This window comes from Orbicella franksi, chromosome 6 (genome assembly GCF_964199315.1).
Source record: "Orbicella franksi chromosome 6, jaOrbFran1.1, whole genome shotgun sequence".
Lineage (NCBI taxonomy): Eukaryota > Metazoa > Cnidaria > Anthozoa > Scleractinia > Merulinidae > Orbicella > Orbicella franksi.
In genome coordinates, this window is record NC_138150.1 from 8,291,851 (window position 1) to 8,309,052 (window position 17,202).

At 39.8% G+C, this 17,202-nt stretch overlaps 1 protein-coding gene and 1 pseudogene across 2 annotated transcripts; both read right to left on the bottom strand.

The window, feature by feature from the left end:
- Positions 1 to 2,725: 2,725 nt before the first annotated feature.
- Positions 2,726 to 8,925, bottom strand: LOC145491113 (uncharacterized). Its single transcript, XM_081470256.1, has 3 exons — positions 8,685 to 8,925; positions 3,858 to 7,077; positions 2,726 to 3,566 (listed from the first exon to the last, which is right to left on the bottom strand). The coding sequence occupies exons 1-3, from the start codon at positions 8,884 to 8,886 to the stop codon at positions 3,374 to 3,376; spliced, it is 3,615 nt and encodes a 1,204-aa protein (XP_081326382.1). The 5' UTR covers positions 8,887 to 8,925; the 3' UTR covers positions 2,726 to 3,373.
- A 2,317-nt stretch (positions 8,926 to 11,242) lies between these two features.
- LOC145491125 (ZP domain-containing protein-like) lies at positions 11,243 to 16,129 on the bottom strand (annotated as a pseudogene). The gene is made up of 4 exons (XR_014049774.1): positions 14,909 to 16,129; positions 13,233 to 13,820; positions 11,977 to 12,287; positions 11,243 to 11,439 (listed from the first exon to the last, which is right to left on the bottom strand). The product of XR_014049774.1 is annotated as a ZP domain-containing protein-like (transcript).
- Between the last annotated feature and the right edge of the window lie 1,073 nt (positions 16,130 to 17,202).

The window sequence follows — 17,202 nt, forward strand, 5'->3', positions numbered from 1 at the left end:
CCTAAAACGCAAGTGTGGCGCATCTCTAAACGCACGAGAACTTACAAGAGAAAAGAAAGTTGATATGGGCGACAATTTCCAACCTAAATACCGTCCCAATCGATAGACTTTCACAAGTGAAATACACGTCTGTAGATTTGAGAAAGGGACAACTCTAGCATCTTCAAAAAGTCCAGTAAGCATACTCTGAGATGCTCACACCAAAACCGCGAGTGCGGCGCATCTCTAAGCTTGCGAAAACACGCGGCACAAAAAGATATAAATGGGCGAGAATATCTAACCGAAGCATTGTCCAAAGGGACAGACTACCACAAGTGAAATACACCTGTGTAGATTTGGAAAAGGGCTAAATCTAGCATTTTTAAAAAGTCCAGTAAGCACAGTTTGAGATCCTGAAACCAAAACCGCGAGTGGGGCGCATTTCTTAACGCGTGAGAACTTACTAGAAAAAAGAAAGTTGATATGGGCGAGAATCTCCAACCCAAACACTGTTTAAATCGATAGACTTCCACGAGTTAAATACACGTGTGTAGATTTAGGGGAGGGCTAAAAGTTGCATCTTTAAAAAGTTAGGGAAAGACTGGTTGGGAACCCCGCACCAAAAACGCAAGTGTGGCGCATCTCTAAACGATGGAATACTTACCAGGGAAAAGAAAGTTGATAAGGGCGAGAATCACCGACCTAAGCACTGTGCAAATCGATAGACTTCCAAAGTGAAATACGTTTGTGTAGATTTGGTGAACGGCCAAAACTAGCATTTGTAAAGAGCCCCGTAAACATAGTTTGAGATCTCCACACCAAAAACCCGAGTGTGCCGCATCGCTAAACGCGCGAAAAAACACGAGAATAAAAAATATAAATGGGCGACAATCTCCATCTTAAGCATTGTCCAAAGCGACAGACTCCCACAAGTGAAATGCGCCTGTGTAGATTATGGGGATGGGCAAATCTAGCATTTTTAAAGAGCCCCGTAAGCATACCTTGGGATCCCCACACCAAAAACGAAAGTGTGGCGCATCTCTAAACGCACGAGAACTTACGAGAGAAAAGAAATTTGATATGGGCGAGAAAATCTCACCCAAGCAGTTTCCAAATCTAAAGACTCCCACAAGTAAAAAATCACGTGTAAATTTAAGAGAGGGCCAAAACTAGCATCTTTAAAAAGCGCACTGAGCTTAGTTTAAGATCCCGAGACCAAAAGTTCGAGTGTGCTGCATAGCTAAACTCGCGAGAAAAGACAAGGGAAAAGTAAATTGACATCGTTAAAAATATCCACCCAAGCACTTTTCAAAACGATAGACTTCCACATTTGAAATATACGTTGGAGACTTGGAATAGGGTAAATCTAACATCTTTAAAAAGCAAGGCAAGCAGATTTTGGGATCCCCACATCTAAAAGCGAGTGTGCCGACTCGCCTAACGTGCGAAAACATGCGGGAAAAAAGAAAATTGACATGGGAAAGAATATCTAACCCAAGTACTGTGCAAATCGATAGATTTCCACAAGTGAAATACATTTGTATTCAAAGAGCTACGATGGTTTACAGGTCTCTGCACTGGTTGGCTCCAACTACCTCAGTTCTAAATTTGAAAGACGAGAAATCGCATATGACCTAAGGGACTCTGTGAATAAACTCAATGTTCCATTACCACGCACAGACTATTACAAAAATAGCTTTAGCTATGAGAACAGGGCTGTATTCCCCAAAGGCTGTGGGTGCAATTCGTAAAAACACTGAGTCTTGTAAATCGTTTAGAAATTCTTCTGTTTATGATGCACTGCTACGTTAGTCTGCCTTATAAATATTTAACTGCTCTGGTCGAGTTTTTAATTTTAATATGACTAAACGTTCTTTTTATGCGTTCATGTTAAAAATGGTGCAAAGTTGTCAATTTTAGTAATTTCAATTTGAAGAAAAGGTCCTGTTAGTACCTTCTTGTTACTTGATGAAAATTTTGCGGGGTTTGTTTTACCATTTTAAAGCTTGTGTCATATTCCATCGGCCCTTTCTGGTTAATTTTTTAATTTAATATCATCGACATGTCACTGAAACAGATTATGACGCCATCCCTGGCCGCAAGACGGAGACCCCTAGTGAGAGTATGTAAGGAATGCTAGGAAAATTTCCTACCATTTCTCTACGGCACTTACAGTAGAAGCGCCGTGCGTCCCGTCATGGGTCAGTAAAAAGGCATGATTTAATTTCAATGATTTAATTTCAATTAAATCTCTTAAGACCTATTAAAATTAAACTATGTGTTTTCTAGCACAATCAATAGGCCAGTGGTAAGGGAAGCTTCAAAACCACTTCGTTGCCACTCAGTGCAATCGGTAGCAAAACCAATAGTCGCACGATAATGGGCTGAAGAAAAGTTCAAAATGCCTAGCATTCCAACCAGTGCTTTATTTCTACATTTACATCTATATCTATCAAGTTGGTAAAATCATTAAGACATCTCACCAATTAAATCATAAAAGTTGATTATAAAATATATAAATAAATAAATAAATAAATAAATAAATAAATAACTAAAACAACCAACCAACTGATCGGTGTCAGCGTTGCACTGAGATGCAATTCTGCATCTGTAGATCTATTTCAAGCTAAAGATAACACTGTGATAATCACATCGAAGAGAGTGAATTCATTTTAAATAATGATCCTAATGAACTAAATTTAATTATTTCCATGTGATTATAACAGTCAAATATTTTAGGGTGAAACTGAATCAACCTTGTTTGCAAACAAATTCATCTTTAAAAGTTACACTTTTCCGACTTAGCATTCGAAAAACAGTGGTAAAATTAAGATGATTTCCGCAGAACATTCGAGCCATGGCAAAAATAAAGTTACCAAAAAACCTCATGGCATGGTACTTTGAATAATGGTAAGAGAAGCTTATCGAGACTTAAACTCGCGAGGTGACCCCGCGAGAGAAAATTGAACTTAAAGTTATTCATATTTTAATTAAAACGTACGTTTAGCGTTAGTTGAAATTAATTACAGTGAGATGTTTTAAATCGTATTCAAAATGTTACCATGCTGTGAGTAGATTTTTTAAAAAAATAATTTTTGCACATATTGCTCAAAAACTTTTGAGCGCAATCCGTCTTAATTACATTTAAATATTTACAGTATGGTACATTCTTGACGCCTTAGCACTCATCTTCAGAATGAGTCGAATCTGACGCTCTGTTTAAGTAAGTATTTCTTGAGGATCCACTGATTGGACGATCTACGTAATCAACTTCCATCATCGTGCTCGACACGCTTCTTGAGGCCGACGGAAGAGCACTCATAGTCCCTAAATCGCTATCCGCTTCGCTATTGGCGTATTCTGGCTCAAAGGGACTCCTAGTAGATTTTCGTAGCTAATCATGGTCACAACCTGTCTGTTTGATGTTTCTTTCCATAACTCTCATGTTTAATGTTTCGTGGAAGGAGGTACTTCTGTAGTTGGGGTCTTTAGGTACGTCAACTTTTAAGAATGGCTCGTCGTTCATTACCCAAGTACCACGGTGAACTGGCTGAATTTTCTCAAGCTCCGATGGTGGGATGGGGGAACTTAAAGTCGAAAATAAAATAACCACGAATGAATACATGTTATAAATATGGCGAGGAAATTAAAGAAAACGCTAAAGAAACCACAGAAATTATGTCATTGTATAATTACTTTATAGTAGAAATCACTAGAAATTGGAAGGGGACTGAAAGAAGACCATCCAATGTTCAGTGTAAAAACAATGACACAAACAACAGCTGTGGCCGTAATAAGAAAAACAACAGGGAAAACAGCAACAACGACTGTAACAACAATAACGATGTTCCAAATCAACATATTTTGTTTTTACTTACTCGGCAGGTTTAACTCTTGATTGTTTGCATAATCCTTTCTTTTTGCAAATGTAAACTCCAAAGCATCCAACTGCTATCAGTAAAACAGAAAACACCGTGAAGATTGCAGCGACGGCAGCTTTTGATAAGCCCCCATCATCTTGAAATCGCGCTGCTGAACGTCGCGCATCAGCTCTCAAGGTGACAGTAATGTTCTCCACTTGGTAACCACGCCATAGAGTTTCATTAGCTTCGCTCAACATCTGGGCATAATAGCGGTCGCTGAATGGAGAGCTGTACGCCACTAGTAAGTAAAAGCTTGCGATAATGCTTCCATTCCTGAAAGAAGTTACTTCAGCATCTAAGGAGACAATGTTCATAATTATTTCCTCCACTTCATACGCAAGGGTTTTGAACATCGTCGTGTTTGGATTGGACAGGTCTTCGTGAAATTTTCTGTTCCTTATGACCAAGGAACCGTCCATGATCTTAAACCGCGCGGTGGAGTTCGAAGTTGGTCTGATATTGGTCAGCACAGCACTGAAAGAGTGAGAATCTGTAGTCTTCAAAGGTTTTATCGGCGTTGCAGAAGTATAGGTCGGACTTGGAAAGATCCTTACAGTCTCCATTGTCAAGGCGTACTGTGAGTAAGTTATATTGTGCAAGTATAAAGATATATTGCTGGACGCTAGGGTAATGATACGACTTGCAGATGACTTGTTTAGCGAGAATATCGTTGATTGTATTGATGGTGACATTGTGGCAATGGAGCTCTGCTTTACAGTTGCATTTATTGGTATGAACCAATCACTTGAGCCATTAACCAGTGTGTTATAAAGTTTCATGGAAGAAACGGAATAGGCTTTCTTGGTTGATAGACTGACGTTTAGACTTTCCCCAGAGCTAGGACGCAGTGTGGAGGAGATGCTGCTCGAGACCCTAGAATTATCTAACTGTGAAATCGTTGTCCTTGAAGCTGGTTCAGCTGTTGATATTCCTCTACTATCTGAGATGACTGGGGTGATTGCTGAACGTGTGATTGTTGAAATCTCCAGAGTGTCAGTCAAGGTTGTATACCAGGTCTGGTGCTGAGATGTTTCATGGGGATTGCTAGACGTAAGATGTTCCCCGGAAGAAGTAACAGTCGATATCCGGGTATTCTCGGAATGAGAAGACATTCCGCTAGGTGTTAGCTGACCAGCTGATAAGGATTTTGCAATTGACTGGAGACCTTTGGACAATGCAGTAGATTGCTTTGAAGAAATAGGTGTGCTGATAGGACTGATTGTAATTGTTGATACTGCTAGGGCATCACTTGTACGCTTATGCAATGTCTGCTGATTGGCGTGCGCGCGTTTCGTAGTTTGAATCGTGAGATTAGTCGCCAGACGTTCTTTTACGCTACTCTTTGGATTCAGGTGTTGAACCGAATCAGTCGAACGTCCAGCATGCCATTGTTGTGTGCTCATTTTTCTAGAGGCTAAGGCCGACTTGGAATTTGATGAAGGGATGTGACTTGCAATATTATGGGTAGCAATCCAAGATGAAAATCCGTTGGTGGTCGCCTCTGATGCAAATGTTGGCAGGTAGTCATAGGTAGTATGTGACGAGACGGAGCTGTGTGACGAAACCATAGCAACGGGTAGAGAGGTCAATTCACCAGGTGATGAACCCAATAGCGATGATTTTTTGCCGTAGTTTGAATTTAGTATCACAGCACCGCCAAATGATGTTGCGTTTATAACAGATTGCGGCTGACTTATTGATGGGCTTGTTTGCAGAAGACTTGAGAATAATGTAAAAGTTTTCAGTGAGGTGATATCTTCAGCTGTTGAGGTGCCATAATGACGAGTGTACCGTAGCGATGTGGAAATAGCAAGACTGTCTTTTTCTGTTTCCGAAACTACTTGGTTGGTACTTCGAGGACTAGGATTAGTTCTTTGTGTGACTGAAAGTGACGTGGCTTTTGTAGGTGTGAGGACTTTTTCAACTGCACTAGATCCTTGAATGGCAAATAGAGACAAAGAAGTAAATGGTGTCATTACAACAGGCGTGAAATCGTCCCTTAAAGATCCAGAACTAACCAGCTTACTCTCTGTGGAAATCAGTTCACCGAGCCGTGCGGATTGGCTGGTCTCGTGGACTTTTCTGAAAGACGACACCGACTCATGAATACTGAAACCGACAGCGGGAGTATGAGAAAATAGCATCGACCATGTGCTTCTGCTTTGATCAGAAAAAGAAGATTTCATTAAGCTGCTGGTTTCTTTAACCGTGGTGCTGTACTGTCCATCTAGCGTTATTGGCGAGATCGACTGCGAGGACACCCACTCGTTACTAAAAGTGTTTCCCGGTAAGCTTCCCTCCGAAGAGTTTACGACGTTGGTTGATTCTGACAGCTTGTAAGGCAACGAGGAAGACAGGTTGGAATTTGTGATGGGTGAAAGTCTACTTGCAGAAATATCTGATCCTCCTATTGTTAGATTAACTGTTTCAGAACCCCAACGGTACGTGACAGCGGACGAACTTGTCGGACCTAACTTTGAACGATCACGTTCCTTCGTTGTTATTAGTAAGTCGACACCCAATCCCGTTGATTTAGAGTTATTTAACTTTGACGAATTTCTGATTGCAGTTGAGATAGAAGACCAAACATTTGTACTTCCAGGCGATGTTACTCCAGATACCAAGGTTCTAATATCCTGAGCTGTTGAAGTTAAGGTTCCAGTTGTTGACTTTTTCTTAGTAGGCAGGGACGACGTACTATAACTAGGGTTCTGAAGACCAGGTGACTTAGCTTTGCTTTCAGTAAAGTACCCAGTGGATCTAATGATGTTCAAGGACGACACTGGAGTAAGAAAACCACTTTCTGAAGATGTCTTCCTTTCAGTAGTATCATCATCATTCCAAGAACTTGTTCCATGGACCAGGTAAAACGAAGTTGTAATCTTCCTTTCACTAGATTTAGGCGTATGCGTTATTGGCTCGGAGGTGGTGTACAACTTAGTAGAGTCCTGTCTTGATAACCATTGTGACGTTGTCGATGTTGGACTTGATAACTTTGGCGGGGCGAAAGTTGATTTTGCTGGATTACAATTTTTTGTTTCATAACGCGTCACCAGATCTGAAGACTGAATTACTGTTGTTGGTGTTAACGTCCAGGCAACGGATGTTGTTTCCTCTGATAGACGACGAACTGTTGTGTGAACTGAATGCCAGGAAAGTTGTTTCTTAATGGATTCTACAAGGGAAAAACACAAAGGCTTTAATCATATGGAAAACATATGACCTTTATAGTTCGCAAGGGTTGCATGGTGAATGTCGAAACGATCAGTCTACTTAGTCCTGACCATTTCTGCCATTTTACCGCTGCTAAATTTCGCTGTAAGCTTTTCACTTCTGCATAAAATTTCTGATGGGGTAAAATTTTCTCACAAACTACCGATGAATGTATCCAAAGTAACGCTACAAACAAATCTCAGGAATATCATAAAAGCAACGCCGTCACTAACTGCGTCATTTTGTCCATTAATTATTCGACAAAGTTGTCCTTCACTGATGGAACCTTAAACCAACGTCATATCATTTATGAAATTTCGTAAAACTTGGCAGATTGGTAGTAAATATTTTACATTAGTCAGAGCTCGTCATGTTTTCAGGGAAATCTATAAGACCAGTTTTTTCGCAGCGGTAAAAGACGTAAATTTGAAAAACTCGAAAAACCTGCCTCTACAAACCCTACTTTTTTCGTGTTTAAAATTTGTGTTCCGCAGGAGGAGATATGCTGTGAAAATTTTGGAAGATTTTACCGAAGGAATTTCAAGGAAATCGCAAGTAAAGCCATAGAAAAGTAAAAAAAAAAAAAAAAAAAAAAAAGGAAAATAGAAAAAACATATTTGTTTGGGTATTTCTAATTCAAGACTAAAACCAATAATTTTAACAGAGATGATAGTAAAACACTACTTAATCATTGCTTATTACATGTAATTAGTTTGAGAGGACTGGGTGTAAATACGAATGCAAAAACGGCATTCAAAACAGAACACTTGCGCGCTCAACGCCATAAATGATTACCCTATGGAGCCACCTTAATCAAATTGAGCTACAATTTAAAAACCATTGTACAGAGGCAGACCAGCTTTATTACCAAATCTTACGCACGATCTTTCAATCTTCCAGCACGTTCCTTTTTAATCGAGACTTAAATTATAACTGACAGATATACTTGTGGAGTTGCTGTCAAATGACACGTCGGTTTCCTTCGTGGCTAACGGTCTAACCTCTTCCTTAGCAACCGGTTTTGCCACGTGATCATTTTTCAGACGATTCTTAAAAAGTCAAATTTTACCGTCTTATTTTTTTCGTTTCTCAGTTATTTGCATAATTCCGAAAAGAAGCGAGGAGACAAAACCATTCCTGACCAAATAGTTAGGAAATACGAGAATCTATCACGACTTCCGTCGTGGAATGAAAAAAAATGATCATGGCTGTTAAGCAATCAATGATTAACAATGGTCCGCAATTAACTGCTAGCCAGTAACTATTTCCCTTTACATAGACCGTATATATGTGTTTTTTTCCTATAATATTCCTGTTGTTATCATATGAATATAACTTATTTTTTCATAAATTAAGGCTGTAGGTTTGTTTCAGCTTTCTTTTTGCTACTAGTCTTGCAATTCCTGTTCTACCGTCGTTAAAAATGAAGAGAAAACATTAATACATAATTTCGATACTTTTTAGCAGTAGTTTGAAGTTCCACTTTTATTTACGTAATGAGATAATTGCAGAAGCTGTAGATAATTCAATTCGAAAAAACCGAAAAAAGGAAAAAAATCTTTTACTAACCAGAGGAAGGCTGTATGGTGTTGAAAGAGCCCAAGATTGTGGTAGGTTCCTTTACGCTTGTGTTTCCTGATGCAAATCCCGTGTTATTTTCACTCACTGCTCCGCTGTAATAGTATTGTTCTCTGTTATAGAGTTCTCTTGTAACGAGGTAAATTACAACTCCTCCAATACCAAGAAGAAGAATGAAACCAAGTGTTAGCATTGCTATTTTACGCCTTCGAAGCACTCTTCTTTCATCTTCAGATGGTTTGTCTCAGTATTGGCGTGGTGAAAACAGTTGGTTCTGTCCACTAGTGTCTATTATTGTGGATGTTATTAGACACGCGCGTGCATGCCGCGCGATCGGCACACCCATCGTTCCTGAATGGCCGTCGGCTTTTTTCTGGCCGTTTTTCAAGCCTCGCCATTCCAGATTTGCTTCATTTGTTGTGGATATCGTACGCTTGCCCAGAAGATCTGATATGATTATCCCTGGTCCTGGCCAAAAGGTTTTTTTAGAGCGGCAAGCCCTCGGTTTTTTTTGGTTGCCCAAAATTCAGCATGCTGGCCTTACGTATAGATTTCAGGTTAGCGTTGCTGACCTGTCAGTTTTTGTTTGTCTGTTTGTTTTTGTATTTACCTTTTCTAGGCTTTACAGTTTGCTTGTTTTGTTGAGCATTTGCCTGCAGTTAATCAGTCGGCTGGTGTGTGGCATACGTTTGCTTCGGTTACCGGACGGTATGGCTTGTGTGCGTTGTTACAGTCTTGCGAGTTTTGAGCGTGGTAATAGTTGTATACCAAGGGTTAGCACTTAATGTGCGATGCCGGTCTTGCCGAAGTATCATGTTGCCTACCTTAGGCTGATACGCGCTCGGCTTGCCTTGTATTGCTTGAATTTTTGCATTTTATTTTTTTTTCTTAGTCTATGTTTTTGCTAGCCTTTATAAATTTTTTGTTGCGCGAGCTGGGGTATCCAACCCCCGGAGAATGTTATATTTGCTTGTATTTCAGTCTGTAATTAATATGGTTGTCGTATCTTGTTGTTTCAATGGTACGGTTAATAGCACAGAATAGTCTTATCAATTGAGCTACTCTTTTCAACGCAGCTCTAGCAACTCGCTGTTAGCACAGACAGCGCTATATGAGCTATATGAGTATGAATGTTAAATCAGAGTCAGTTTCGTATTCCTGAAATTTTGAGGTGGGGTCATACGGGTAGATTTTCAGAAAAACGTGATTTAACCTACTATTGCCCAGTCTCTTCTTTAGGTACTCGGTCGTTCCTTTTGGCCATTCGACTTAAGTAAACAGTAAACAGAGAAAGGAAAAACGTCTTGGAAAATTTTTCAAAAGAGTTAGAAGTTGGGTTGTTATAATCCATCAAAACAGTAGTCAGCAACCTTATTAAGCTCCGAACAATGTCCCATCCATGGTCATGTTTGGGTTCGTTTACTGGCCTTGGTCAGGGAACCTGTTTAGCCTTGTTCTCTAAACTTTAGTTCCTATTGACTGCCTCAAGAACTCTGTTGTTCGCTTCTTAAAGTCTCGCGAAAGTGTTTGGGTTAGTATAGTATTCTAAAAGGATGTTTAATGAATCCTCTAAGGACAGTCATCCCATGTGACCCACGCAAAGCTACCGATATGCTTTTCAAGTGCTTGTGCATTTGTCAGTAGAACTGGAAGAAGAAGCAGTGGAAGTGAGACCATGATTGTGCAAGACAGTAGTCCGAGAAATAAAAGACCCAGCTAGAGACCAGGTCTAGGTACCTCCTCGTATTAACTGAGGTAAGCCGATACCATGACAGGATTCGCCCTACTCCACTTGGTCTCGCTTTAGTAGAAATACATTTGAGGAGTAGGGATGGTGCAGGGGTAAGAGCGCTCGCCTCCCACCAATGTGGCCCGCGTTCTACCCTGGGGCCTGTTTCTCGAAACCCCCAGAGACTTTTCGGGCCCGCAAGCTATTTTTACTTTATCTGTATCAAAAAACAAAAGGTGTATGCTCCTTTAAACTTCTTGTATGACGGGAACTTCTGGTCATATTAGGGATATGTAAATAAAACAGCTCTGTAATCATAAGATTTGAGACTGTTTTGTGCTACGGCTTTCCGAGTGCGAAAACTTTTCAGGACCTTCGGGAAACGGGCCTCTGGCCCGGTGTCACATGTGCGTTGAGTTTGTTGTTAACGTTGCTTTTCGCCTTGGTCCGAGGTTTCTTCTCGAGCTCTGGTTATTCCGGTTCTCTTCCCTCCACAAAAACCACATCTCCAGATTCCAATTGGACCAGGATAGAGAACCTGCATGAAACCCAGCCAAGGCTGATGTGGCTTCCTCTATAAACATTGTAATTTATTTAGTTATCTATATGTATTTATAATTTTAATAACACCGTAAAGATGTTTATGTAAAAAGCACGTTAATTAAGAAGCACCACGTATACAAGTACACACTTAACTCTTAAATAAAATATATTCAAAAGTACTGTGCAAAACAATTACTGAACAACAATAGAAATCTAAAAGTCTTAAAATCAATTCTAAAAATTTAAAATTTGTACAAAAACCTACTAAAATGTGTATTTCAATATCAGTAAAGCTGCGCCTAACAGTAAAACGGCTAGATCTGAATAATGGTTGTGATTTTCATGGCATTGCCAAAGACCTTGAATCAGCATGTTGCTCGTGCCGATATTTTCTGGTAAACATCAAAACGGTTGCGATGAGGCAAACGGCACATACAAGGGCCAGACCCATGATACCGACTGCTAAGCCAGAGCCTGAAAATAGAAAAAGAACAAAATAATTATGTTAACGCTGTTGTTGTTGTTTTGCTGTTGTGCTTGCATGAATTATGGAATATTAGCGCGTCAATTGCTAAGTAGAGTTGGCAATAAAACAATAATTATGGAACAGTGCGTTTTGTCAACTTCACTGGGTATAGTGTCGTGCTTTTATCTATTTAATCTATGTTTTGTTATTATTTTCTTTTGTAGCTTAACACTTTTAACTCACTCTACCTATCACCTTGGTGTTATTTTGGGATCATCGAGTTTTGGTTTTCACAGAAAGTACACAGAAAATACAATCCAAGATTGCACATGCAAGATGGCAGAATACATCACTTGATATCCCATCATGTGATACTACAAGCAACCATCAGGCTACTTGTTTATTTGGTAACGCTTTCAAACTGTGATTTAACACGAAAATACGACCGGAATAACTGGATGAATTCGTTTTTGTTGGTGTGAATTTGCACCATGTATGAGGGATATAAATCGCTTCGCAAACCGACTTGTGCGAAATGTACTAACCATTCTTGTTACATGTACACGATTCAGCTCTGTCCAAATCTCGCTTCCTGCGCACCAAATGGACAGGACCCTGTCCAAGTGAGTACCCATCAATCAATTCATCATGAACTTCACGCTTTCTAAGTCTACCATTCGATGATGGGCATGTCTTCCTGCACTCAGACAAGGAGTCATTCCTGTCACAGATTACCACGTGACAGTGTATGAAGACAAAAGGGTGATTGCCAGTAAACTGAAATGCAGTAGTTGTGAACCGCTGGGCACTTTCCGAGTTGGTGGATAGGAAAGCGGTACTTTCATCAGCTGGGCATCTGTTGGTAATAACATTTATGGGCTACTTATTGAGCTTGTTCGTTGTAAATGGGTGATATTTGGCCAAGTTCCTTTTCGCGAGTTTATGGTCTGACAGGCAAACCCGAGACATAAAGACGAATCAAAACAGCAGCGAAAAAATAGAGACCAATGTCGAGCCATCTTGACCGAGCCAATTTATTCACCGAAGGGCTATTTCAAATGGCAGAAAGAACACTATTTTCTAGTGGGTAATAAGGGACAATTAATCCCGAGCGAGCAGGATAGTTCTATCTTGCCCTCTTGGGTGGCAGATAGCGGAGCAGGATTTGGTTCATCTTGCCTGCAAGAGAAGCTAGCCTTATTATGAATATAACTTCCTGAATATGTATTTCATGGTTGCCGGAACCAAACTTTAAGAAAGAAAAATCTTTTCGAAATTGTGAATTACTAAGCTAACCGTTTGGGTACTAAACATGCCCAAGGCGCGCATGGGACCTTCGACCGCTTCTGACCACTTCTTACGAATCATGTCTGAACGAGCACAAACATAAAATTCGACTGGGACAAATGAAGGTAAAGGCAAAAATAGAGTCGTCCTGTGAAATTTGAATGAATTTCGATTTCCCTTCCCTCAACAACATTGACATTTTGAGGTTTAGACAGAAACCCTTGCAACGCCCACAAAGATGACTGAGGAGCTAACAAACAAATAACGAAAGTAGGAGACATGGAAAGCGTAGAACGTCAGAATAATAATAACGAGAACAATTAAACTCTGATCTGGCCTAAGAAAAACATGATGTGTGCACTTATTCCAAGATTGGATATGAAAGCGCTTGACTTGAGGTCGAAGAAAATGTTACTTTATATTTTTTGTTTTTCAGCGGCAAAGCGCATTTTGTGTCTAGTTGGGCAACCATGATAACGCCTTTTGGAATGATGTCCCAATATACTTTGCTTACCCGTTTTGAATGAAATTGTATTCTACAGAACCACTGTGATGTTGTGTTGGCGTGGCATAACAGCGATGAGCGGCGATTGACAACTGACTGTCACCAGTTAATACAGACACCTCAAAGAACAGGGGCTGTTGGAGTTCTGCCGCAACTGGCATGTCCTTGTGAGAGTAAGGAGTTGCAAAGTCCCTGTTCGGAAACATATTCAAGGTGATGGTGAAATTCCCTCGACCTTCAACGTTAAAGTCGACAGCGTTACTTTCAGGTTTCCAACCAGATGAGGACACCATGCCAGACTTGGAGTACTGGCAACTGAATGGAATCTGCACCTGCTTTTTGCGCGTTACAGCCCCATTTATGACTATGACGGGATTTCAAGGACTTTGTTAGAGTATATTAAAGAAGTGGGAGATTCACTGGCTGATGTGAGACAACCATCAAGCGGTGTTGTAAGTGAAAAATGAGTGGTTGACTCTGCCGCCGAACAGGAGGAATTCCGGAGTCGGAGATGTCTGCGGTCAACCCCGGGAAGAAGTGCTTTTGCTACCACGACAGTCATGTATTGGTTTTCACAGTGAACAGTTACCTCGGGAGCTGGAAAAATATATATATATTTGTATGATTTCACACTGTGCAAAACATTTCCAACGGTTAAGAAGCTTTTCTTTTTAATATCATGATCTAGAAATATTGCTATTATTGTTAGCTCGTTCTTTTTATTTTTGCTTGTGAGAGAGAGGTTCGAATTGTGTGGCGTTATTTAGGTCAAGTGGTACCAACGACACTCAGGAAGAACATCATGACTGTACATGTTGATGTATCCAGAGAAAATGAGGAAGAGAGCATAATCCTTCACACATGGGCTTTTTCGGATGAATTATATTTCAAATCTGTTGTTAATCCTGTTTCAAACTACATGGTATTTTGGTGTTGACAACTGATTGGTAAGTTACTGAAGTCATGTACTTCAGTGATCACTTCAGTAGTCATGTATTGTTAAGGGAGACCTTTGAATCATGGGAACGAATTAAAAATAGGACGGCACAGACTATAAATGTATTTCAAACTACCTTCGTGAGGTACAGGGATATGCTCTCCTTATTTTCCCATTTTAACACTGTTACCAACTCGACTGCTGTCAAATTCACACATTCTGTAAAGATCTTGATATGTTTCGTTGACGTACCTCGAGTTTTTTCTATCCTTGTACATTTTGCGTCTTGTCTGAGTAAGGGGTTCCGTTTGTGAGATGGGGGCTTTTGAATCTGACTAAGCTTTCAGTTTTTTTCGCGGCTCGGTGGATGTTTTAGTTTCCACAACTGTTTACGACTGTTTGGTAATTTTCAGTTATTTTTAAACGTCTGAAAAACCATTCAGTTTTAAAATTAGTGTGGTAATGTTTACTTTCCATAACGTATGGCAAGTTTCGGTTTCACTTTTTGAAGGCGAATTTTTGAAAGTTTTGTTTTATATCTCTGTGAAGAGTTTCAGTTCATCTCAGCCCTTAACATTTCAGCCGTTTGCTTATAACACCATCAAGTATGATGTCAAACCTTTGGATGACGTGGACCTTCTTTTTCAGTGGAGCTCTTATTCATAACAGCCAACATGACGTTATCAATGATTACACTTTACAGTGTATTTTAATCACTCTCATCTAATAGGAAACATTTCTTACTTACCCCAGAGCTTGATTTCAAATCTTTTGGTGCTGCAGTGACCGTAACCATTTCTTGCTCTACAGGTGTAGTTACCAAGTTTTTCGTCCGTCAGCGCACCAACCATTAATGTGCACCTCATTCGTGAGGCTGCTGGAGATCCAGCGTAGCATTTATCTCCGACTCGTTTATCTTGAGGATCAAACCATTCAATTATATGTGGTTTTGTCTTTGGACTCTTTGCCATGTCATCAGTCTGCCACGCAGTACAAGTCAAATTAATGGTTGTGCCAATCGCCAGTTTGCTCGATGACGGAGTCGAGGAGATTTTAATCTTAGGTTCAGCTGAAGGAAAATACATACGCAGGCTAACTTAGGTCAAAATCTGCCGGAGTCTGGTTTTCTCTCTCGGTTTAAGCCTTGCCCGTTGCTTAGTTCTCTCTCGGCTCTTTTTTCGCGAAACGGATTAAGCATTATGGCTGAGCCGAGGGGCTGGGATTTATCACGATTTAACCACAAACAGCTTCTGGGCATAACTGACACTAGGTACATGTAATTCCAATTTTAAACTTGGCGAGTTTTGACAAGTATCAGTCAAAGAAATGGCCAATGAATGCCTTGGAACCCAATATCGTTCCTTCCTCCTTCTTTGCAACTCCCTCCCAAGGCATGCCCTTAGATATGTAATTGCATTCTTCTTCTTTCTCGATATTACTGGAATTCTGATAAACGTACCATTTACAGTGTTACAATACTGACACCAGGCAGCTGGAAGACTCGACAGACCACTGATAACAAGTAACAACAGGGAATACTCTGTCCCGCAAACCAGAAAAGAAATGCTAGCCATCGATCATCAAACGTCTACATATATAAACCGTTCTTGCGGAAATTATATGAAATTTCAAACTGTCAAGATAGCAAAAAAGAAAGATATAGAATCAAAATACCATTAACTTACTTAGCTTGCTTAAAATCAATAACCTGAAACTTGAAGGTATTTGTACAGCCGTGGCCCTAGTACAATATCACGAAAAAGTAAACTGGTCCCATGAATGAAAGCAACCTATCCACGAGAACAAGAACAAGCATTGACATGTGAAGCCATTGAAACTGCAAACGTTAGAAATATGGACCCCACCTTAAACTCTGGATAAATTTGCGACAACGTTACTTAAGCCCTTAACGTCCTAAAATCATGTGCAAAAAAAGACTATTCGGCCAAGTTACCTCAGTGCAATAAGCTCGGCCGTTTAACTCTCTCGTGCATACATTTAACAAAGAATGATACTTCTATAAAATCCACAACGCACATGATAATCAATAATATAATACTCGTGGCTAGAACACATTTAAGAATGTATATTTACCTTAAATTGGTCCTACAGTCCTCTCTACCAACTTTCTCACAGAATTTATAGATCAGTACATCTTGTCATCACAATTTTATATGCTATGCACCGGAAAGAGAAAAAAAAGTCACATATAGCATCATTTTGGTTTTTTTTTTTAATCTTATTTTTCATGTTTCATTATTAGGGTCTGCACAACAACCGATAAAAACCTTTAGTTAGAAATTTCAGTTGTCATAAATATAAACGTAAATCCTGAGTCAAAAGTTTTAAATAATATCGAGAAGAAAAAATTGTTCATTGAAATATGATTAAACTTTCCTTGACAATAATTCCGCATAAGTCACGCATACAGTTTTTCGTTCACAAAATGGATAGAGTTTTGATGGAATTGTATTGGAGAATAAATATGCCCACTCACGTGACCGAAGTTTTGAACAAGGATTGGCCAATGGTTTCCGACGACGATACTCATCATGTTTTTCATGAACTTTGGGGACTAGGGTTATTTTCGGAATTTTCTAGGTTTCAGCTTCGTAGCTCATTGATCATGATTGTTTGCAGTCATTCTGCGAGTCCCGTGGTTCAAGTACCCGCAAGGGCCACAGATATAGCTTTTGTCTCAAAAGTTGTTTGTCTTTGTCCTTTAATAGTTCTTAATTCTAGAACAATAGCTGCCATCGGTAGTCATGTTTGGGTTTGCCAAGGCTTTGCCTAGGTCCTCTAATAAATTTCCTTTTTATGCGTCGATTCTCGACGGGAGAATATTTTATTAATGATATCAAGTGCTTTGCTGTTCATTTCTGGGAGTCCCATTAAAGTTTTTTGATTAGCATCCTGTAAAGATGATTAATCCTTCAGATCAGTCGTCCCGTACGCCCACACATGCCTACCGATAAGGTATTTAAGAACGTGTGCATTTCTTACCCAATCAGAAGATTATTGTGCAAGTCAGAAAATGGAAAA